Source organism: Caloenas nicobarica, chromosome 11 (genome assembly GCF_036013445.1).
Source record: "Caloenas nicobarica isolate bCalNic1 chromosome 11, bCalNic1.hap1, whole genome shotgun sequence".
Taxonomy (NCBI): Eukaryota; Metazoa; Chordata; class Aves; order Columbiformes; family Columbidae; genus Caloenas; species Caloenas nicobarica.
In genome coordinates this window covers 7,641,296-7,664,382 of record NC_088255.1, presented here as the reverse complement: position 1 = coordinate 7,664,382, position 23,087 = coordinate 7,641,296, and the positions used below count along the sequence as shown (strand labels likewise).

Here is a 23,087-nt window from a genome sequence, read left to right as displayed (position 1 = left end):
CAGCCGCTGCTCGGCGGCTCCTCAGCCTGGAAACAGCAGAGGCCGCAGCTTCGCCTCTCTCCCGGGAGAACGCCCCTTCGCCTACGATCCGCCCCAGTGCTCTGGGCTGTGCTGAGAGGGCGCAATGGCGGCGCCCGCCGAGAACCACAACTCCCAGTGTCCTTCGCGGCGCCGCTGCCCGAAAGGCGCATGCGCAAGGGACTCGCCTCGCGCGAACTCCGTTTCCCGGGAGGCCGAGCGCGAGGCCCTTGCCACCTCCTCCCCCTCCCTCACCGCTGCTCGCGCCGCCGCCTCGCGCGCCGTGACGCGACCTCTGGCGTGGTGACGCGCAAAGTGTGTGCCCGCCATAGCAATCGCGGCCGCCGCGGGGTGTGCGGGGCCGAGCGCAGGGGCCGGGGGCAGCGGCGGCGACCCAGCGGGGCATCGGGCAGGTACGGGGCGGCGGGCGGGAAGGGGCCGCGCCGCCTCCGCGCTTTCCCCGGGTTGGGCCTGGCCGGGCCGGGCCGGTTGGCGGCTGTGGCCTCCGCGACGGGCAGGGGGGAAGGGGTCGCCTGAGGCCCTGAGGGAGCCGCCGGACGGGGGCGGGTTTGCCTGCGCGCCCCGCCCCCGCGCTAGGGGGCGCCCTCCGAAGCGCCACTGAGGCGAGGGGCGGCGGTGCCCGGCCGGGCGCTGCGCCGCGTCCCCCCGCGGCCTGTCAGCCTCCCGGCGGGGGGGGCGGGCCTGCGCCGCGCCGGCCCCGCCCGCCCCGGTGCTCCGCCGGCCGGCCCGCCCCCGCCTCAGGGGCTCTTCCTCCTGCGCCGGGCCCTGCGGAGGCGCCGCTCCGCGCGGGGCTCCGCCGGGCCTGCTCGGCGATGGAGGCGGCTCTCCGGCGTGGGGGGTCCCCGGCCCGCTCTGCTGACCTTTAAACCCTCGGTTGGAACGGGCAGCGCCGGCGGTTGCTCCCGTTGGGTGGCGGCGAACAGGCCGCTCCCGCACGGCGCGGTGCGGGCTGGGCCGTGCTGCCGGCCGGAGCCTGTCAGAGCTGTCACCAGCTGCGCTCCCCTGGCGAGGTCGGTCCCGCTGCTCCTCGGGGGAGGTTGGGTCCTTGAGGTTTTTCATCCCAGCTGTGAAGAGGAATTAATTGATATTGAAATGAAGTGGGTTGTTTGTTTGTTTGGGGTTTTTTTACTTTCCTTTGTAGACAGCAGAAGTTTGTTCCTGTTTTCTGTGCTTGTCGTGGCAGATCAGCACATAGTTCCAGATTTGTTTTGTAAAAGCAGAAATTCCAGGAAACTAAATAGCTTTGTTGTTTTCCCTGGCCTTAGAAATAGTCTACCTTGTACAAAAATATGATTTTTTTAAACAAATATTTCAAGCGACATTAGGAATATGTTCTGTAGTAACAGCTAAATTGGAGTTCTGTTAGGGGTTAAAGTGGGAAGTAGAACAAACAAGGACTTCCCTCAGAGCTTCAGTCATGTGTTATACCAAAACATGATTTTATTCTCCATAGGTTCTGAAGATTTTGTGAGTTTGTGGCAATACTTTCTTCCACAAGTGAACTTCAATGTTGACAGTTCATTATGCTTCAGCATTAACTTCAGCATGGCAGTGTCAGACTCAACAGGTTTAGGCAAATAGCTGTCTGGTATCTCATCCATTTAAAGAAGAACTGTGATGAGGAGATTTTTTTTTTTTTTTAAAAGAATTCTTCATGTTAAAACACAAATATAGAGGAACATACAGATTTGCTGATTTGCTTGCTATCTATTTAACTTGATTCCAATTCGTGAGTTCTTAATTTTTCCTTATGGGATGATATTATTATATTAGACTTCTCATCTACATTATGTCCTCACCCATGCTTAGAATCATGTTTAGGAACAATATGAAACTTGGTTATTTAAGGTACGTCAAAGTGTAGTTATTAGCATTTGAGTTGACTCTATACATGTGGGTGCGCAAATCCCCTTGTAATTTTTGTCCACATCTGAATTTAAATGTGCAATCTTTCTACAAAGTTGATTGTTGTTATTGTTTTCCCCTAAGGTATAATTTTTGGTTTTGTTATGTGGCTCTTTCATTTCACATTTAAATTGTTAAGGTATGGATTTTGCGCTTGTTTCCCAAGTAACCAAATTGTTGGTTTTCAGATTTTACATATAGGTTTATTTTCACCTCAGATGTTTAATACTTTAAAATGCATATCTGTATTTAAATCAATGTGTTTGGAGCCTCATAATCCTTTTCATAAGCACAATACAAAATCAATAAGTGAATGACCTGTAGTAGTGTTTCAGTCAGTGTGACACTCGAATATGTCAAGGAACAAAAGGGGTGATGCTGAACTGCTTGAACTGTACTGTGCACTTATCAGGGTTTTTAGTTAGAGGTCACTGGGACTTGTATTTCTTTGTTTAGATGTGTCTGACTAAGGTGACTCAAGCACTGAGGTGTCTGAGGTTTCAAAAACATGTGAGCACTTCTAGGTATGTGTCTGGATACTTCTTTGGGTTTCTCTCTTCTGTCAAATTTTTACATCTAATTTCAGAAGAGTAAAATGCTCACAAAAACTTTGCTATGATGTTGGAATACTCAGTAGTGTTTAATATTAAAGCGATACTGTGTGCACCACTGTGCTGAAACATGCATATGTGGATTTTCAGTGGGAGTGTTCACAGTGAGTGATAGTTAAGGTTGTAAATATTTGTCTTTCTAAGTCAAATCCTTTGAAGTGCTTTATGTTTTGTTTATATCAGTTCTATTGATTCTAAATGTGATGTTTTGACAATAGTGATGTATGGAAAAAATATTCCATTCCTTAGCTTATTAGATACTTTAATTGAAATCTGTAGTAGACCAAGACTGTCAAAACTTATTAAAAAAAAATTAAACCCCCCCCATGGATTTAAATCTACAATGAAATAGCTGCTCCCTGTTCTGCTAGTTACTGGACAGCAATTTAAGATTTAATTTGTTCATTATTAATTTAATTTAATTAATTAATTTAATTTAATTAATTTAATTTAATTAATTGTTTGTCCAAGGGAAATGGTGAAAGTTGGAGTTGCTCTCACCGGTCTTCTCCAACACGCTGGGTGTATTTCTGACAGTTACAGTTTAGTTGATACCATTTATGATCTTGTCCTTTCTGCAGAGTTCTTAACTTTGATTTATGACGGAGTTCTTGAAAAAGGTGAGCGTGGAAGGAATTTCTTTCATTCTTGTGTTTAAAAAGTCATTCATCTGCCATAATATTCCATCCACATACATTTTACTGCTAACATGCTTTAATATGAGAGCTGTGGAAATAAATGCTCCTGAGGTGATTCGTGTTGTTGCTGTTCTTTGTGTTGCCATCTAGAATAGTCAAATTGTGTGAATAGGTTGGGAGGGATAAGCCTTTGGAATAGATGAGATGCCTTGGCGGGACATATACTTTCATTGCTGTGCACCTATAGAAAGGGTGGCATTTTTGTGTTTTAACTTGATTTCAGGAAAATAGTTGTGTGTCAGCACCAGTTATTTAGCCCCATAATGTGCTTTAAGTGAGTGGTAATACACCAGGTTCTAGGGACAGTGGAGATTTTTCTATATTCACTTGATTAGAGGACTGGATGTCTCAGAGGGCAATGGGAGCAGTCAGTTCCTGACTGGAACTTTGACCTATTGCAGGTATTGCTGGACTTTTCTTATTTTCTAGCTGGAATAATTAAAGTTTGTTAGGGGAAATAAACTATTAGTCAGATTGCAGGAGGGCCTGTATAGGCCTTATACAAGCTATGGGGTCACAAAGCACTTTTTTTGTGTGTCTCTTGGGTATAGGATGAAGGTGGAGATGTCTGAAATGGTTGAATGCAGATGCTGTTAAAGAACTTGCATTCTGAGGCTCAGAGGGGATTTGTCTGAGTGTTTATATGTGATATTTAAAAGCTCAGAAGTGCTGCTGACGAATGTTGTTGAGTTAAAGAAAAAAGGAATAGAGCTTTATGAGCTTGGAATAGTTTTCCCTTTCAAAGGTGTTTCAGGGGATGTGTGTGTACAATCTCATTATGTTTTGTTGCCTGCATTTAGGTAGCGTTTTTTCCGAAGCGATTTATGCATTTGCATCAAATTTCCCAGTCAAGTTCTGTGATGAATGAATAATGAATGCTCTAGATAAAATCATAATTACTTGCCATTTAGAAAACATCATCTTACTTTATGCTTACATAGGTTTTTTTGTTAGCATACACTCATTTCATATAGTACTTATCAAAATGGTGTTCTTCAGACTGGGTGTCATGTAGTCACAGATTTATTTTTCCATAGTCTTTGAGTGATGATTTTTGTGCAGTTTCTGACGGTTTCATCTTCAGCCAGGTGATCTTCACTTGTTGTCTCCCATTTAACTAACCAGTCACAATACATTAAATTCAGAAGCACCTATGAGACGAGAGGTAGAGCTGTTCATCTGGGCCCTGAATGCGAAAAGGTTTTAAGCAAATTAGAGGTATCCAGCACTCAGGTGAACATGGTGATGTTTTTCAGAATTAACTTGGGCTGTAAATGGTTATGGAATCTGTATTGACCTATGGTTCCCTTTATAGTCTGTCACTTGACTGATTCCTGAATATGTATTTCAGGAGTTGATGTGTATGTCATTGTCTTAAACATATCTGTATTTAACATTGTTTTGGAAAGTTCTTTCTCTGGTCATTTATGACAAATGGATATTTAATTTCATGGCAGATGTGTGGGTTTGGATGGAGAGGAATTTCTTTTCCTTTGATTTCTCTCCCGTTCCCTCCCCCCCCCATCTTCAATACAAGGTCAATTTATAAATTAGGATTAGGTATCCCTTCCTCCAGAAGTGACAGCTCTTCACAGAGATCACAGTCTGTCAGATTGGAAACTAAGGGCACGGTGGTATTTTGAGACAGATTTTATTTGCTTGGTCTATTAGTTTTTCTAGCAGATTTTTATTGGTCCAACAGAAATTGACACCTGGAAATTTAGAAGTTTAAACAGAACCTAGAGGGATAGTTCCCTTCATTAGGTGGTACCTTAACAAGTCACTCAGTACTGTACAGGGATCTCGCTTTTGTAGATGGGAAGATAAATCTTCTGTCAGCTGCTGTCTTGCAAGTAAAGGCTGATCAGCCTGAAGTGATTGCACCAGTGCTGCTTCCTGTGATCTTTCTTCCTTTTTACTGGAGCCACCGATGGTCCTTGGAAACCTTGAACAAGTAGTGATGTGGTGACCTGCTCCTTTTCTGAACTACCACTCTTGTGGTGCTCCTTCCACTGCTCGCAGCTACTCAGTGCTGCTGCCTTCTGCCTCCTTGGCAGTGTGAGGCTAAATGTGATTCTTGGTACTTTCACTGCTGTTTGGAGGGTCTTAAACAGGAATAATGATGCTGATCATAATCTTGCTGCCCTGGCTTTGTTTCTTGAGTAAATCTGGGAGCAACTGCGAAGGACTAACTCAGGTCTGCTTATGGAAATGAGGTAGAGTTTTAAAAAGCTTCAGTACTGAACACTTGTGGTTAGGTGTACATACTTCCCCCCATGGTCAGAGTTGTCATACACTAGTTAAGACTTGTGTTGAAAGTGTGTGTGTGTTCGTTCTTTATTCTTCAGGCAAAGGACCAAAAGGAAACATCCAACTTTGAAAGTGAAGTACAGCAGTATTCTGTCATGTAATCTTTTTTTCACTCCTTGTTGCTGAGTATTTACTTGCCTCTTCCAAATGACTTGTGATCTTTGGTTTACATTATTTCAATGAATACAGCGAAACTGTGTGGGATTTCTTCTCATTTTTCGGCCTTTATTGTTGTTGTTACCTCTGCTGTAGGCTAAGCCATGTCTTCAGGATCTGGACATGTGGACTCCAAGGCTGAGCTCACTACTTTGCTTGAGCAGTGGGAGAAAGAACATGGCAGTGGGCAAGACATGGTCCCTATTCTCACCAGGTAAGATCTATTAAATCCTAAATCTGAATATCTGAGGTTACATGACAGCAGCTTTTGCCAAGTTTTTACTTGAGGTTTTTGCATACTTGATCATCTGTTGGTAATTCATTTTGTTTGATCTGGAAGTTGAACTATGAGTATGGTATTTACATATACAGAATTTTCGGTAAGAAATTTATGTGGCAAAGTACTTACACAGACTCTCTGAAGCATGAATTTAATTCTCTGAAATAATGGAAGTCAGGGGAATCACTAAATAGTCAGATAACTTTGGTATCTTCACTTGAAGCTTGTAAAACATTGATCAAGATTGAAAGCTATGAGGATGTTCCATCAGGGTGGTGGTGTGAGGTTTGTGATTGTACTAACATTGGTCAGATTAAATGAAAGGGGGAGAGTGGCTCGTTGGATGAATCAAGGGGATTGTATTGAGAAGATTTTATTGAAGCTCATAGAGCATGTTTAAACACAATTTTAAAACTTGATTTATTTTTTAAAAAACTGGATGTTGATTAACTATATGTGTAAGGAAAATATTCCCTGACCAATAAATTATTTTCAGGAGATGTGTAGGTACTGGTAACACCATTAATTGTAAGACATCTTCTATTACAAGAGAAACGTTTGACTTATAAATTGCATTTATGGTTTCCTAAGCCAGGGAAACTGATATTACTCTTGCTTGACAAGAGATTCACAGAAATTCCACCCAGTTTCTCATGCCTCTGCTGGCAGACCTGTGGCCTGCCTACTATGTGCAGAAGGAATTACTACACTTGTATGTTAAGAGCAATTCAGGTTTCTGTACTGCGCTGCTTTGTGTTGTTGGGCCAGACAAGTCAGTGCACAGATTCTGAGCTGGCACTGGGTGGAAGTAACAGGAATCTGCTGCAGCTTTTTTGCACAGATCTGTGCCATGCCTCGCCTAGTGGGCACAATGGTTTTGCTCTTCTTACTATATTTTAAAAATAGCAGCATGGAACAGGGAGATGAGCAGCAGAAAGCCAATCCTAAACACTTGAAAATGAGTAGGTCTCCTGAAAATCATGAGACTTGTTTTGGTGTATCTTTGTGTTTTGTCTGATTTGTGTCTTGAAGGAAACATATGTGCTATTTTCTTGCAGGCATAAGCAGCAGAAATTTACTATGTTCTAAGAAATTTGAAATAAACCTATCTTTTCTTGTGTTTATCGCAGTCTGGCACTTCTTGCTTCCCCTCAGCTCCTTTAGTTCCCTACATCATTTATCCCCAGACAAGTCTGATAACTCTTGGTTCTCCAGGGTCTCTGTGCAGCAGGCAGAGTCGCTGAGATGGGGAAAGCTTGGGTACTTTGGCTTTAGTGGAGATAATACAGATTTATTTAAGGTAGATAGCAAGGGTATCTACAGTCTCTGGCAGAAGTTGGATTTGTAGTGCTTCAGGTATCAATGAAAGCCGTATATCTGCTTGGAGCGGAGGGTTTTGGGTACATCATGGGTTTAAAAGAATTTGCTAGGAATCCTCACCAACTGGAGGTTGCATTAGCTGATGTCCTGAGGCAGAACAATGCCCCTGCATATTGTTTTGGATTTAAGGCAGAGGAAGCTGTGGTCATGCTTGTTGGCGAGTGACGTTTTTCTACTTCCTTCCGCCTTCTGAGCTAAATGGAAGAAAACTTCCCTGTGTGGATGAGGGCCCATTAAATGTGATGCTGAGGTAGCATATGTGGGAGTGCAGTAGTGAGTGTTTCAACTGTAATAGGACAAGAACAGCAACAGTGTGGCTTATAGGCCACAGCTGATTTGTCACTTCTAAATGTTAGTTTTATAGATTTATGAACTCTGGAATGTCAGAAGATATGAATTGAAGAAATTGCTTGGGAAGTGTCTCAGCGAACAACAGATATTAAATAGATATGTTTTTTTAAAAAAGGTAATTTGAAATGATTCTGCAAGAGCATTAGTTCATAGTCTGAATGTAGGTCATGTTCAACCATTCTGGCAAATCCTTCACTGCATCCCAAAGGCCCCTTTCAAAAAGGGAATAAATCAGCAGCTCAACATCATACTTCATCTCCACAAACCAAGCGTGTGGTGGTGTGGGATCCTGGAGCATCTTAGATTGCTGCAGTCTGTTTTAAAGGCTCCTGGGTTGCTCATTGATACCAAATAATGGCATAGAGGCATATTAAGGTGGATTTATGTTATGCCATTGAGACTGGTGGGAGTCTTGTAAAGTTGACAGACTTTTACTTATACCACAGCCCCTTCCTTACCTGCCACCAAGGTGAGCTCAGTTTATGGCAAGTGAAAGTGTGGTTTTGACTAACTTTCCCAAGATGACTGCAAAGACAGTTATAAAGAGAAAAAATAGTCGGCAGTGGGGGGAAAGAACCCCTATCTCCAGGTAAAACCTACATCTTGTCTGCAAACTCTGAAGTGGTAGACAAGTGATAGAAGGCCAAGTGAAAAACGGAAATCTGAAAACCTGAATAAAAGTTCAATGGTTTTGTGAACTGGTTTTTGTTAACCACATGCCTGTGTTATTAGGCAGGAATGAACTTTGTTAGATATTTGACTCTTCTGTCGCTTCAACTGAGAATTGACAAAGCTGTTGATCTAGATAGATTAATCCAAGTCACTTCACAAACCACCTTTGTAGTCATTAGTTAAAAGAAGGGTATTATAAGCCAGCTTGTTTTAAGCTTTTTTTTAAAAAAATAAATAGTAAAGTTGCAGTGCTTTTTTGTTTTGGACAAACAATTGTGACTAATTGTCTCAAAAAAGCCTGTAATTGGTGATTCACGTGCCTGTTTCATCTAGGCTGTGACAATGTTGTTGTCCCTGAAACTACTTGGCAGCTTCAGCTGGCATGCTGCTTGGCTGCCTACCTAAACAGGATGGGCTGATGAGAATGTTATGCTCACTTTCCATGCTGCTTGTCTATCCTTTCTGGCACATAACCAAAATGCTGATTATCACCTAAAAAGACCTGACAAGTCTAGGGTGCAGCTTCTGAACTCCCCATTTGTCTCAGTTGTCTGTCAGCAGGCACTCGTCAAGCTATTCTCATGGAAAAAAAAATGAGGAGCCGGCAGTGGAGTATTTAAGTAACTTGCTTTTGCCAGAAATTCATGAGAGCTCAAGCTGTGCCACCTGTTAGCAAGGGACACAATTTGCATCTCTTCACATTCAGGCTTACCAAGAGTAAATATTAGAACCTCACAGGATAAACAGTTTGTTGAAAGGTAATTGTCAGATCAGAGACAAGTAAGAAAGTTCTCTGCTCCCTCCTGATAAGCTAATTTGCTGTTCTTGCAGTCTGGGCAGGCTTTGTAACATCATCCTCTGTCATATTGGCAAGTCAGTGTAGTTCACGGAGACTCGTCTAAGTAAATTTTTGCCTCTAATTGTTCCTGGGAACACAGGGTATTTTCTGGAAAGTAACAGGAGTGGAGCAGAAGTCAGTGGCATTCTGTAAGAGAAATCCCCTGTGAAAGACAAATATTTTTCCAGGGATTACTGCAGCCTTCCAGGAGTTTTCCCTCCCCTGTGATAAAATCTGCCTAGTTCACTACCCTGAGATACTAAGACTTTGTTTTAAGATGCTGTGCTGCACGTATATTCTGCCTCCCACTCTAGACCTCAGTAGAGGGGAGTGAATGAGGCTGGCTTTACAGGGTGTTTCAAAAAGATGGACCCAATTTGAAATCATGTTGCTTTGAAATTGGGTCCATCTTTTTGAAACACCCTGTATATCAAGGAAATAAGATTTAATTTGCTATTTTTAAAAATATTACTCTTTATTTCACCCCAAACTGCATATATTTCTGCTGTAGCGCTTCATGGAGAAAAACAGTGGATGACTATGGAATTATTTATTGCTTGACCATGAGTTAGTCTCCCTCTTCTTGATTTTTGTTTAGAAAAAAATAATAATTCATTCCCTTACTGCTTATTCTAATGAATTAGAGCATAGGATTCTTTTGTCTGCTGAGGCTGCATCTGTTTAGGGCAAGGCATAGCTTCAAAACAACCTCCAGTTTTTTTGCTGATACAAAGGAACATTAATGTATTTTGAAGGTCTGTGAGTAGGGAGCTGGCTCCTTGTCTTATCCATTGCGGTAACTGGCACATACTAAAAAGTTGAGCTTCAATGGAGCTGAAGGGATAAGCTAACTAGAGATTACACAATAGTTGTGTAATAAAAATATTTATTATTTTATCAATATTATTAAAAATTAATGTGCAAAAATAAAAAACTGTGTAGACTGAGTGGCTGCCCCTGCACAGACTGAATAGAAAGGAAGACTAAGTCACCTGTTCAGGGCTTACTCTACTGCAAAAGAAAGACTATATGATAGTGAGAAGAACTACTCAAGTCTTTTATTTACCCTAGTTCTCTACAGTATGTGTCATAGAGCATCACCAGGTCTCTGAGTAAATAAAAGGTATTTGCCCCACCAGAGCGTCATGCTCGTGCATTACTGGAGTGTTGATATGGGTACAGTGTGTTTCGAAGCATAGTGGAGGGGCATGAGATATTAGAGGCAAGTGTCTTTTCACACCCCTCTATTGTGGGCAGTCTGAAACCCTCCAGTAGTACCAGTACTGTTCAAATGAAAGTTGATGAGGTGTTTTACAGTACTTTGACAGACAGGCTATTGTGAAGAGCTGTGTGCTAGGAGAAGACTGAGTGTGAATTCTGCTCATTTAATGTTGTTCGTTCTGCAGAATGTCTGAGCTGATTGAGAAGGAGACTGAAGAGTACCGCAAAGGAGATCCAGACCCGTTTGATGACCGACACCCAGGTAGGTTGTCTGGAATGGTTTTGGCAGCACCGACTCTGTCACAACAGATACCTGCTAATTAATATTTAAGCATAAGCAATTTTTAGTGTGAATGCGTCCACTGTCGGTCAAGGTCTGGTACTGCTTTTGCACTGGATTATTGTGGTCTGTAGTGTTATCTGGCAATTTTGATGTTTGCTGCAAGATTTTGAGGCCCTGGGTAGTTTTGGAAGAGTGTTTCAGAGGCTGATTTATGACATATGGTATGATCATGTTAACAAGTTGTAGTTAATGTGTAGTAGTTGTTAGATGGACAGAGAAGACAGTCTGTCTCATTGTTTTGAATTTGCTGTTAAGTGCAGTGCTTTAGAATAGTTACATATAGCCACTGATCCTTTTTGTCTTTTTTTTTTTTTTTTTTTTTTTTTTTTTGAGACTACTCAGTTTCAAGTTACTGGAACAGTTTGCAAAATGACAGTTCAATACTATTGGACCACTGAAATGTGTTGTGCTTTGACTGGTAGGAATTCTAGGGAGGTAATGCCTACTAGAAAAAGTGCTAAGTTAGTGAATAATTCATGTGATTTCTTCCATACTTTTAATTCTGAAAAAGGTCCTGCTAAGGTCCACAATCAGTTTGAAGGTAGTGGTTCAGTATTAATCTTGATATCTCGAGGATAGGTAGTTAAGTCTTTTTCTGTTTCTCCCACAGGTCGAGCGGACCCAGAGTGCATGCTTGGTCACTTACTGAGGATACTTTTCAAGAATGATGATTTCATGAATGCAGTAGGTTTGCTCTGAGAACTGTATCTGTTGATTCCTGACGCCTTATGGTTTTTGTTTACTTTGTGCTGATTGAGCTCAGTACTTGTTTAATATTTATTTTACTGGTGTAGGGACTATCTCTTCCATAGCAGTGGTTTTTAAAATGAGTGTGACTCATTTGCCACTGTTAAACTGACTCAAAGAAAAGGGAGTTCATCAGCAGTTTAGGGGTGCTGTAGTATGTGTGGTAACAATTGAATTAGTTCTTCCCAAGGTTTATCAGTCTCTTTAAAGAAAACGTAGCTCCTCTAATAAAAGTTTGAAAGCATGATTAATTTCTGTAATGGAAATTAATACCACTAATTCCAATGCCTTGTTTCTGACTACTTGGAAATACTGGACTGTGCCTGTAGGAGCAGAGTAGTGTGTCAGCTCTAGAAGGCTCAGGCAGAGGTTTAAGAGGCAGAAGTGTGGCTATCCTCTTGCATTGCTGTACTCTAACATAATAGCTAGAATTTTTGTTACCCTCACCTCCCTGCAAGCATCTGTATCAGTACACATCTCTGTAAGGATTATGACAGATTACTTGCATGTGCCTTTCTGTCTTAAGCTCCAAGTGATAAGCAAACGTAGATGCTGTTAAAAATGTGTGGGTTTTATGTTATTTTTTTCAGCTATGATCTTTTTGTGTTTATACTGTTACTAAACTGTATTTGTTTTTAGGCACTTGTCTTTACAAATCAGTTCAAGATAGATATTTAGTCAGTGGACAGCAGATGAGAGGGGAACTGTGCTTCTCTGAGAAGTGATTTCAACTTCTGAGGCACTGGAGGGAGCAGGTTAAAGGCCAGTCATCTTCAGATCCAGGGCTTGCATACTGACATTTCTTACTTTATTGTTTTGCTGCTGTGGGAGTTGTAAGGCTTTCACTGCACTGGTTTTGATCAAAGTTACATTTCAAGCCAATACTGTTCCTGATCTTCTCTAGCTAGTGAATGCCTACGTGATGACAAGCAGAGAACCTCCGTTAAACACTGCTGCCTGCCGACTTCTTCTGGATATCATGCCAGGACTGGAAACTGCTGTCGTCTTTCAGGAAAAGGTATCATCTTTACTAAAGCTTGGGTTTTAAGATTGATGTATTATGTACGCCAACTGTTCTTTCCACAGGAGAAGCCAGTAAAAACCCATATTGAAATTCTGTCTCTGGGAGACAATCTACTCAATATTGCTAATGTTTTGGGGCTTTTTGATCTTGGCTTGTTTAACTGATCAAATCTTGGGTATTTCACAGCTTTTAAGTTATAATGGGACTGATTCAAACAGAGCAGCTGGAAGTTAATGTAATGTTTTGGGAAGTGTTATAATTTGAATTGTTATTTTATAGGCCTGTGAATGGAGCAGGCTGTATAGAACGTAAAGACTTGCGGTAGGAGTCTTGCCCAGTAATCCCCAGCTACAGCAGAGTGATAGCCTTATTAGAGCTAAGTGATAAGCAAGTCATACTTTAACTAAGCCGTCTAAAATCCACATACTTTGTGTGGATTATCTAGAACTGTGACGGACAGCTGAATCAGACTTCCGTATGTTGACAAGTGTGGTTTTCTGAAGGAATGCACAGAGTTGAAAGTGAGCAGAAGGTCCATTTCACTCCTGAGCCCGAGTTTTCTCTTCTGTAAAAAATTAATGTAATGTTTTTCTGAAGTTGGGCAATCAGGTAGTGCTTTATATGAAATTCTAAATTAATTTCTTTACTATTGGAAATATGGATATGAACTCTAAAGCATGATAAAAGGAAGGAATAATGTGCTCCCTTTGTGAAGGATTGAATTTAATTTGAGATATTTTTGATCTGTCCAAAGGCTACGGCTGTGAGACTTTGATCCAAGAAAATTAAAACAATGGTTCCCTATTTGTGGAGGATATAGCTTTTTTTCCAGACACTGAATCTCTCTGTAAATTGAAATAAAATTTTAAAGTTAAGTTTTGCACTTCAGGAATTTTTTTCTTTTGACCTGAGAATATCTAGAGGTCTGTTATAGCACTGGGGGTTCCTATATGTAGCAGGCTTTGGGATAGCTCAGAAAACCCTTTGAAGAGGGTTCTGTTCTGGTCATACAGAGGCCCTCCAGCAGCCACAGTATTTCATATCCCATCAATTTTATTTTTAAATGACATAAGAGCATTTAAATAATAATGCAATTTTCTCTAAATATGTGAGGCAACTCCTTAAAAATCTGTAAGCTGAGAGTTCTTGTTGAAATGTATTTCTATTCATTATTACTTTTAACTGATCTTTTATCATATTGTACCTATGGTTCGAATTTTGTGCAAGATTCCTGTCACGGTAATGATGTGGTGGAGTATGGCCTTTCAAAATCCAGCGGTGATTTAGAGGAAAAAAAGTAGAATCTTTCATTCTAACCCGTTGTCTTTTAATTGACTGTTTTAATTTTAGTTAACACTTATCCAGCCTTGTTAAGAAAAATTGCATGGCGGTCTATGCTGACTTCGTTACTATTAAAAATATTAGCAATCTTTAATGTTAAAATTTACATATGTATAGATTGGTATTCTTGCATGCATTTCCCTCTTCTCCAGACATTATGGATTTATGACTATGTTGATAATTGTTCTTTTGGTTGGTGAGTAGTCATTAGTATAAAGAGTTCCTCTGGCACCAGGTAGCATGCTTATTGAAATGACTTTTCAATTTAGCCTTTGTAAACTTTTACTGAAATGTAAGAAATGTAGCCAAATTCCATTCTAGTTGTTGTAAGTTCAACTTGGATTCTTTGAAATCTGCAAAATTGCTGGGGATTGAAATGGTTGAAACTGAGGAGCTTTGGCCTTGTTTCTTTGACTAATCAGTTTACACTGTAGTGTTTTGCTACTTCCTAGGCAGTAGGTTCGCTGTCCACTTCAGAAGATATATCGGATGCCTGGGAATAGTTTTATGCAGCTTAAAATGTTTGAGGTTTGTGGGTTTTTTGGGGGGGATTGTATGTTTGTTTGGTTTTTTTTCCTTCTCCTTCCAGGTATTTTTGCTTCATAACATGATTGGTAGGAAATCTAGCCTGGTCATTACTAGGGATAGGGAGAATTGTTATCAACAGATGCTTTGGCTGGGACAAGAAGTTAAAAATGAAATGTAACTGTTGGAGTTGCTCTCTTATTTTCTTCATTCTAGGAAGGCATAGTTGAAAATCTCTTCAAGTGGGCACGAGAGGCTGATCAGCCACTAAGGACGTATGCAACAGGGCTATTAGGAGGAGCTATGGAAAACCAAGATATTGCTGCAAATTACAGGGATGAGAACTCACAATTGGTAATGATCTCTCAATCACTTTCCTTTTTTAGAGGGCAGATCCCTTTACTTTTTTTTTTTTTTTAATTTGAGGGGAGCTCACATTGATGTGTTTATAGATGGATCTTACAGTAGTTATAGTATCTGTAAGTCAGTAGCTCATGCTTTCCATCCTTTCCTGACAACGCATTTGCTGAGGTTGGGGCATGCGGCCTGATTCTTCTGTTATACCAGTTGTGTTAAAAATGGTAAAGGAAACCTAAGAAGTCAAATACTATACTTCTTAATGGGCTCATATTCACAACTTCCTTAAAGAAAAATTTTCAGAAGCTTGACATCTGTAAGTATCACGTTTTGACTTACATACTGGACAAGGATTTTAAAATGAAAGGTAAATCAATGTGGGGACAACTTACCATGAAATTGCATTCACTTCTATTGTAAACCTTTCAGCAGTTTAATGTTGATCCTGTATGATGTTTAACAGCATCTGAGATGACTTTCAGAAGAAGGTAGGATAGGCAAATTTGTCTCCCAGGACAGTGTAGAGTGTGGTAAAGCGTAGGTGAGTTCTACTTCTTGCACAGATAAGGCCTTTAAAAGTAAAAGTGTGGCCTTAGGTTTTGTGGAACTGCAATTTATCAGAGCTGCCCCTTTGAAAGGGCGTGTTGCCTTTGCTCTAGGCTGGGCAGAGATGATGAGGAATGGTGTGATTCTTATGTGATTCCAATATGAGCACCAATATAGCTGATCTGCTCTTAATGGCTTTTAAGCCACTTCTTTCTCTTTGGGGAGACTAGATGCTGATATTTTAGAATGAAAGTACCTGTATCAAAAAGGATTGAAGTTTTCTTATTCACTTTGAAATAATTATTTCTCTGTGCAAATGTACACTACAGCATGTTGACACTTTATGTCGTGGAGGTGGTTATATGACAAGAAAAAAAATACAGTCAATGTGAGATGCATGACCAAAGCAAGAAGTGTATTCTTATACATGCTTCTTTTGTGAAACAGGTGGCTTTGGTGCTTCGGCGGCTACGAGAGTTACAGGTTACTGAAATGACTACAAAACAAGAAAACAAGCGTCCCAGTCCTCGGAAAGTGCCATCAGATCCTCTGCTGCCTCTAGATGAAGAGGCTGTAGATATGGATTATGGGGAGATGGCAGTAGATGGAGAGCAAGAGGAAGTATCTGGGGATATGGAGATCTCCTTTCATCTTGATTCAAGTCACAAGACCAGTAGCAGAGTAAACTCTGCTACAAAGCCGGATGATGGGGGACTGAGAAAAAGCAAATCAGGGAAACAGCTTGAAAGAGATGGCTTCCGGAAAGCCAAACAAAAATTGGGCTTCTCTACTTCAGAACCAGAGCGGATGTTTGTTGAACTGTCCAACAGCAGCTGGTCAGAAATGTCCCCATGGGTGATTGGCACTAATTATACGCTTTACCCTTTGACTCCCGCCATAGAGCAGAGGCTAATTCTTCAGTACCTGACTCCCTTAGGGGAGTACCAAGAGGTGAGCATACGAAGGTGGGAGGAAGAACTTTGTGCTTGAATTCTGACAAAACTGAGTGGTACTGTGAGGAAAAATTTGTAGAACTGTTATGTTGCTCTCTGATATTTCCTGATATGACCAACATCAGTAACCTTTCCTGAGTTGTTGATAACTTTCAAATTGATTAAGTCATCACTCCAAGTATTACCCAGTAGGTAATACTCAAACCTGAACGTGAGTGTTACAGGTGTGTGGTCTAGTGGTTGGAGCATGATACTAGGAATTTTGTTCTGGTTTCTGTTAAATGTGGTGATTTTTTTTTTTTTTTTTTTTTTCTTTACATGACACAGGGCAGTCTGTTTGAAATGCAGACTTTTTTCCTGTTTCATCTGGGGGAGGTGATAGACCCCTGTAATTAAAAGTCTGAGGAAATAATGAACTTGAAATTCTAAATGAAATGGTTTGTGTAACCTCTGCAGTAGTTCTGATGAGAAATGGCCGTGCTCGTGGTATACAAATGCTTTGAGAGCTGTTGCTACTTACATGGACAAACTAGTTGGGCAGTGTCACATTTATCAAAGGCTTTCCTTTTTCCTTTTTTTTTTTTTAAGCATAAAACTCAAGTTAGTGTAGGTCTGCAGACCACCTTTATCTCAGTTTATTATTTTTTTTAAAGTGGTTTAGCTTCATTTGAAATAGAGCAAAGCAACACCATTTTGTGTGTGTGTACATGTGTCCCTTGCTTCTGTGAGAGCCAAATAAACCATTATCCTCCTAATACCTCACATGCTGACTGGATCACTTCATATACCAGCAATAATAGGATATAAAAATGGGAATTAATACTATAAAGTTGTTACACAAAGAATTATGCAAAGGGTTTTGGTTTGTTGCCCTGCTCTCCTGTTTTTTCTGTTCAGTTGTTGGGTAGTTGTCTTTGCACAGATGGAAAGTGGAACCTGTCGCCAGGGTGGTATCTGTGTGGACTTGCCATAGCTGCACTTGATGGAGAGTCTTAAGATTTCCGTGTGGCAGCTGTAATGCACCTTGCTGCCGTCAGCAGGTATATTACAAGAGGTCTGTTAAACTTTATTGCTTCCTATGGATGGAGCTGGTTACCACTGACCTCTCATAACAGGTATCTGCCAATGAGGGAAGACTGGGGGTTTGAGAGAGTAAAAACCAAACCAGATCTTGTTTCCTGTGAAACATTCAGCTAGTCTCCTATTTTTATTTTTCTCAGCTGCTACCCATATTTATGCAACTGGGATCAAGGGAGCTGATGATGTACTACATCGATTTGAAGCGAACCAATGATGTGCTGCTCACTTTTGAAGCCCTTAAGGTAAATTACTTTTGTAATGCATGAAATGTACTGTAAGCATTGTAAAGGCATTGAATATATGTCTGCTGCATGCGTCAAAGGCAAATGTTCACCTTCTTTAGGCTTACGTATCTTGCAGGATTCTCTGGGACTAGAATTGGCTTTCACTCAACTTGAATGCATTGTGGTTTTGTTTTTATAACTCTAATGTATTTAAAATGAAAAAAGGGGGGGGGGGGAGTGGGCTAAAAGATCTTGATTTTGCAGGAAGTGGCCTTAATTTCACCAGCCATCTGCCTACCTGAAGATGATAAAAACTCCTTTTTCTGTCAAACACTTGTGTTCCTGCTGCCGTTAGATGGCATTCCCAAGTTGTTCCACTGCCTGTCATCTCAAGGGACATTTGTGAGGAGTAACAAGCATAAGTGTCTTGCTCCCAAAAGCCCCCACATGACAGCTCTGAGCTTAATGTTTGAAATACAATAATTTTGTCTGAACAGACTTGAGGTTACCTCCTGAAGGTACAAAACCACACCAAATACCCTTCTTGAAGCCAAACCTGCAGTGCAGTAGCACAGGTTATATTCTTCTTTGTGGTCCTTACTTGTTTCACAGTAGCTTCTCTGCCTCTGGGCCTCCAGTGTCATCTTTCTCTCCATTTCATTGTCATTTGTCTGAGGATTTATTTCCAAGGAGCAGTGTTCCTACAAAAGGTGTAGTTATTTCAGTTGGGAGTGGTTGGGGTTTACAATGGTTCTTACTGCTTCCTCTTAAGGTGTTGGTAATACAGAAAAGTGTAGTAAACTTCAGTGCAGCTGCAGACTTCAGTTTTAATAATAGCCTTTAAGCTTCATGTTGTAAAATTCTTCTTGCCAGTAATATGACTTTAAGGTGGCCTATTGGATAATTTCTGAGTTGCTCTGCTTTTCTTGTTTCTTTTGCAGGATGTGTAAAACAGAGCGATAATGCCTTTTTTGGGTTTTATCATTGGGTTAAATACTGCATTTTGCAGTTAAATATAATGTGAGGAGTAAGAAATAAGGCAGACAAAGCCTGGAGCACTTTTTATTTCTGCCATCTGTTTTTCTGTGGGGAAGGGGATGGAATTGATGACAGTTTGAAGAATTCCAGACTAATCTGCTTGTATCCTCCCTTAGCATTTGGCATCATTGCTGCTGCACAATAAGTTTGCAACAGAGTTTGTTGCTCATGGAGGAGTGCAAAAGTTGCTGGAGATTCCTCGTCCTTCCATGGCAGCAACAGGAGTCTCCATGTGCTTATATTATCTGTCTTACAATCAAGATGCCATGGAGAGGGTAAGAGGCATTCTTTTACTATAACTGCAGTGATTCCCATTGTTTCTTAGCGTTTCTACCTATGTTCAAACAGTGAATAAACATCTCCTAAGCAAATTTATAAAGACGCAATTTATAAACATCTCCAAAAGCAAATTTTTATAGAGGCAATAGGAAGTATATAAATAATGGTGTATTTGAGTGTTTTGTTTCAAGGGTGTGAATTTCATTTCCTAGGCAACCAACTGAAGACCTCTGTCTTGTCAGCCTTGTTTCAATAGTTTCATGACCCTTATCATTCTATGATGTTATTCCCTCTTTGCCTAAAACAAAACAAAACCAAAAAAAAGGAAAAAAAAAAAAAAGGAAAAATGCCTCCATTTTCATTTGTCTGTCCTTTCCCATCTGTTCCAATGAACACCTGTACCTGAGATTGTTTTTTTTCCGTGCCCAGTCCCAGTGTTGGTGGTTTTAGTGTCACAGAGTACCTCAGTCAGGTTCCAGGCAACAGTGAAAGTTCTGTGGTGTGCTACAGTGCAGCAGGTCTGGTCTGCACTGTATAGAAAACCAAATGAAATGACACCAAGAGTTCTCTGTGGCCTGAGCTTATAAGTGTTAAACCGGCTGATAATGAAGGTAAAGTTTTTCATCTCATATTTTAACATAGAAAAAAGTTCTTAAAATAAATCCTCCTCTCAGTTCAGTAGTGTTTTAGGCAGGGCCTAAAAAAAAGAAAAAGACCATCTCAGTTGTCTATTTCCAGAGAAATTCAAGCTTTAGATTTGCATTCAATGACCCCTGCAGTTCCCATAGACTTCAGTGGTACCAGAGTTTGCTAGCACTTCAATACAGTGTATGGTACTGTTACACTGAGAAGAATTTTTGTTTCTTCAGTGGAAACTTATCTTCATTCTCCACCTCTTGTGAAGCATTCTTTGGGTAGCTTGAAGCGGTATGGAGGAGGACTCTCTGGAATTATATTACATTAAGACTGCTATATTTATTGTGTTTAGGTCTGGGAATGGAGTAGCTGATATTTGTCCTCTGTTTGACCCTCAAAGAACCCTCATTCTCTTTGGGCAAACTGTCTTCAGCCAGCTGTTTGAAGTCCTTCTCAAGAATGTTCTTTTACTTTCCAGGTGTGCATGCACCCCCATAATGTGCTTTCAGATGTAGTAAACTACACCTTATGGCTAATGGAGTGCTCCCACGCTTCAGGCTGCTGCCACGCTACCATGTTCTTCTCCATTTGCTTTTCCTTCCGTGCTGTCCTGGAACTCTTTGACAGGCATGATGGCCTTCGACGTCTGGTTAACCTGGTAAAGCTTGCAGTTTTATGTGGTGAACACGGTCTTAGTGTCATGTTTTGTACCCTTTACAATGCAATGGGGGAGAGTTCTGTTCTTTTGTTTGGTTTTGCTTGCGTTTTTTTCCTCCTTAGTTCCCAAGAAATGAAGAGGTGAGATGAGTTTTCTAAGCAACTTTCATGAGGATCTCATTGTTATTATTGTTATTATTGTTCTTGTTGTTGTTGTTATTGTTATTGTCCAGAGACTTGCTACCCTTTGAGAGCTTTTTGGTGCAACTCCTGCGTTAAGCAGTACGTATTCAAACAGTGATGACTTAGTGGTAGTTCAGATGCTTCTCACCATTCCACATACCATGTGTGGTATTGTCATGCACCCTTCTGGATGCAGATCAATCCAGCCTTGTTGCAGGAGAGGTACAGCTGTGTTTGTGCTGTGGTAACCACAGTACCTTATGAGCACAGAGTGTATTATTTATGTATGGAAACTGGTATGCCTGCACTGTATTGCTGTGCAGCCCTAATAGCTTGGGTTGGTACTGACTCGAACATCGGCACTGCAGGGTTTAAGCACACTTTGTGTATTATAATGTGTAATAGTATTAGGCACAACATTGCCTCCAGATCTACATTGGTGTAACTACTAGATTTGTTTCTTCATAGAGAGTGAAGGAGGGAGAATGGTTCTTTTTAGACTTAACTATTTATCCACGCAAATAGCCTTTTCTGTTCAGACAGCTTTCGTCAGCTCTCAGGGAGTGTGCTTGTATGTCTTGTGTAGCAAAGTAAGTTTGAGTTTAGTACAAGTGGAGCTGAGAATTACAAGTGCTTTTTCTTCCTCAAGAGTGATCTGATGAAAGTTTTGTTTTGTTTTTTTTTTTCCTACCCAACCTGTTTCTGAAGATAAGCACGCTTGAAATCTTGAATCTGGAAGACCAAGGAGCCCTCCTGAGTGATGATGAAATCTTTGCCAGTCGCCAGACGGGGAAACACACCTGCATGGCCCTGCGTAGATACTTCGAGGCTCACCTCGCTATCAAACTTGAACAGGTGAAGCAGTCACTCCAGCGCACCGAAGGTGGCATTCTGGTCCATCCGCAGCCCCCCTACAAGGTGAGCAGCCTGTTACAAGCTTTTAACATGGTCATTACATTTTTCAGGCAAATCTAAGCTGCATGAATTTGTGGATGTCCTTTGGAGCCAGTGGAATAACTAGGCAGTGTGCAATTTATAGGAGTAGGGATTTTTTATTTGTGCTTTACTCCTGCCTTGTGGAATGATGCTGTGATAGAAAAATATGGAAGAACCTTTGAGGTTCATGTGAACTACGTTTGATTAACATTCCTGCTTATCTACGTAAGGGCTTTTTTGCTTCTGCAAAAATCACTTATTTTCAGTAACTAAAGAAATATGTATAAGCTGTTGCCGCCTTCTGTAACTAAAAAAAATTTGAAAGGCAAGCTTGTTAGGAATTTCCTTTCTTCTTCAGCATGTTTTGTAGTCAGAACTTAGAAACTGTAATGGAATATTATTTGAAGCCTTTTTTAATACTTTAGCATAAATTTATTTTGAATGATGGTCTAGTAACCACTACATTAGTAGCTTAAAAGCAGAGTAGAATTTTAATTTAATGTAACTTATTTCTTCTTAAATTGTCCTAAGCCTTTTAGGACTGCAAAGAAACTTAAAGGATATTATCCTTAAGCTTATTCTTGTATATTATAGTGACAGGTCCTGTATTCTTTTTAGTTGCAGAATGAAACAGAAAGTAAAAATCTGCAAGAAACAGTGGTGGTCTAATCTTTGTGGATGCAGTTTTCAGTTAAATCCCAGCAGCAGCGGACTAGATATGCAAGTTTGTAATGCTTGTGATCTCTTTGTAATGCTCCCAACTCACTTCCCTGCAGGCCTGTTCATATACTCATGAGCAGATTGTAGAGATGATGGAGTTCCTGATTGAGTACGGTCCCGCACAGCTCTACTGGGAGCCAGCAGAGGTTTTTCTCAAATTGTCTTGTGTCCAGCTCATGCTTCAGCTCATTTCAATAGCATGCAACTGGAAGACATACTATGCAAGGTGAGTTGTTTGCTGTAGTGCTGTATTTTTGTGCAGTAAGTTGTGACGCTTGGACCGGGCGTTATGTTTCTAGGTTTTCTGCCTCTCTGGCAGCATTTAAAACAGGTGTGTACTGGTTAGTGCTGATAGGCCCTATGCTGTGACTACACAATGCTCATGAAAGTTAACTCTGTGGAAAGCAAGACTAAATTTTTGAGATAGAGAGGGATGTAATGAGATTTCTGAAGAGCCAAAATGCCTCAGGCCTTCGATTTCTAAGAAATCAGCATCATAGTAGAGCTTAATTACAATTCTGTACCACTTTCTATTGTCTTAAAATTTGTTTGCCATTTTGTTAGAGAAAGGCTAGAAAACCTTCAAAGTAGATGGTGAAATCCAGACATATCTTAATCCTGGAAAGAGGTGGAATGTCAGTTTGGATGTATTAAGTTTAGCTGACTCAAGAGAGGACACTGTGTATCACTTTGATTTATTGGTATTTGAAGTTTACTGAGCTGATATAACTGCAAAGGAGTTGTGTGAATATGCAACAAGGCAGCATTTGAGAGAGGAGAAAGACTGCAGGTTTTTGCTGTGCGTTGCTCAGGTTCATGTCCCTCGGTGTTACGGCATCAGCTGTTACTCAGCATGTTGGTAGAGGGGCTCACCTTACAATCCCACTTTTATGTTTCTCCCTTGTCTTTGCTGCAGACAATCTGTGGGGGCACCATGATATTCTGTTATCTTTCTGTGGCACCCCTTCCCCCACTTTCCTACCCTGAAAAAATCTGCAGCATCCTTACTCTTAGAAAAGAAAGGGAACTGCCACCAG

General features: G+C 40.8%; 1 protein-coding gene across 1 annotated transcript in view; it reads left to right on the top strand.

Moving 5' to 3' along the window:
• The first annotated feature begins 342 nt into the window (after positions 1-342).
• DCAF1 (DDB1 and CUL4 associated factor 1) overlaps positions 343-23,087 on the top strand; it is a 51,245-nt gene continuing 28,500 nt past the window's right edge. Inside the window, exons 1-12 of the mRNA XM_065642684.1 lie at positions 343-431; positions 5,816-5,933; positions 10,647-10,723; positions 11,415-11,488; positions 12,456-12,569; positions 14,658-14,795; positions 15,792-16,295; positions 17,518-17,619; positions 18,756-18,914; positions 20,033-20,212; positions 21,103-21,312; positions 22,107-22,276. Of these exons, the coding sequence (XP_065498756.1) occupies positions 5,824-5,933; positions 10,647-10,723; positions 11,415-11,488; positions 12,456-12,569; positions 14,658-14,795; positions 15,792-16,295; positions 17,518-17,619; positions 18,756-18,914; positions 20,033-20,212; positions 21,103-21,312; positions 22,107-22,276 (1,838 nt within the window). The 5' untranslated portion in view covers positions 343-431; positions 5,816-5,823. The remainder of the gene's footprint in view (positions 432-5,815; positions 5,934-10,646; positions 10,724-11,414; positions 11,489-12,455; positions 12,570-14,657; positions 14,796-15,791; positions 16,296-17,517; positions 17,620-18,755; positions 18,915-20,032; positions 20,213-21,102; positions 21,313-22,106; positions 22,277-23,087) is intronic.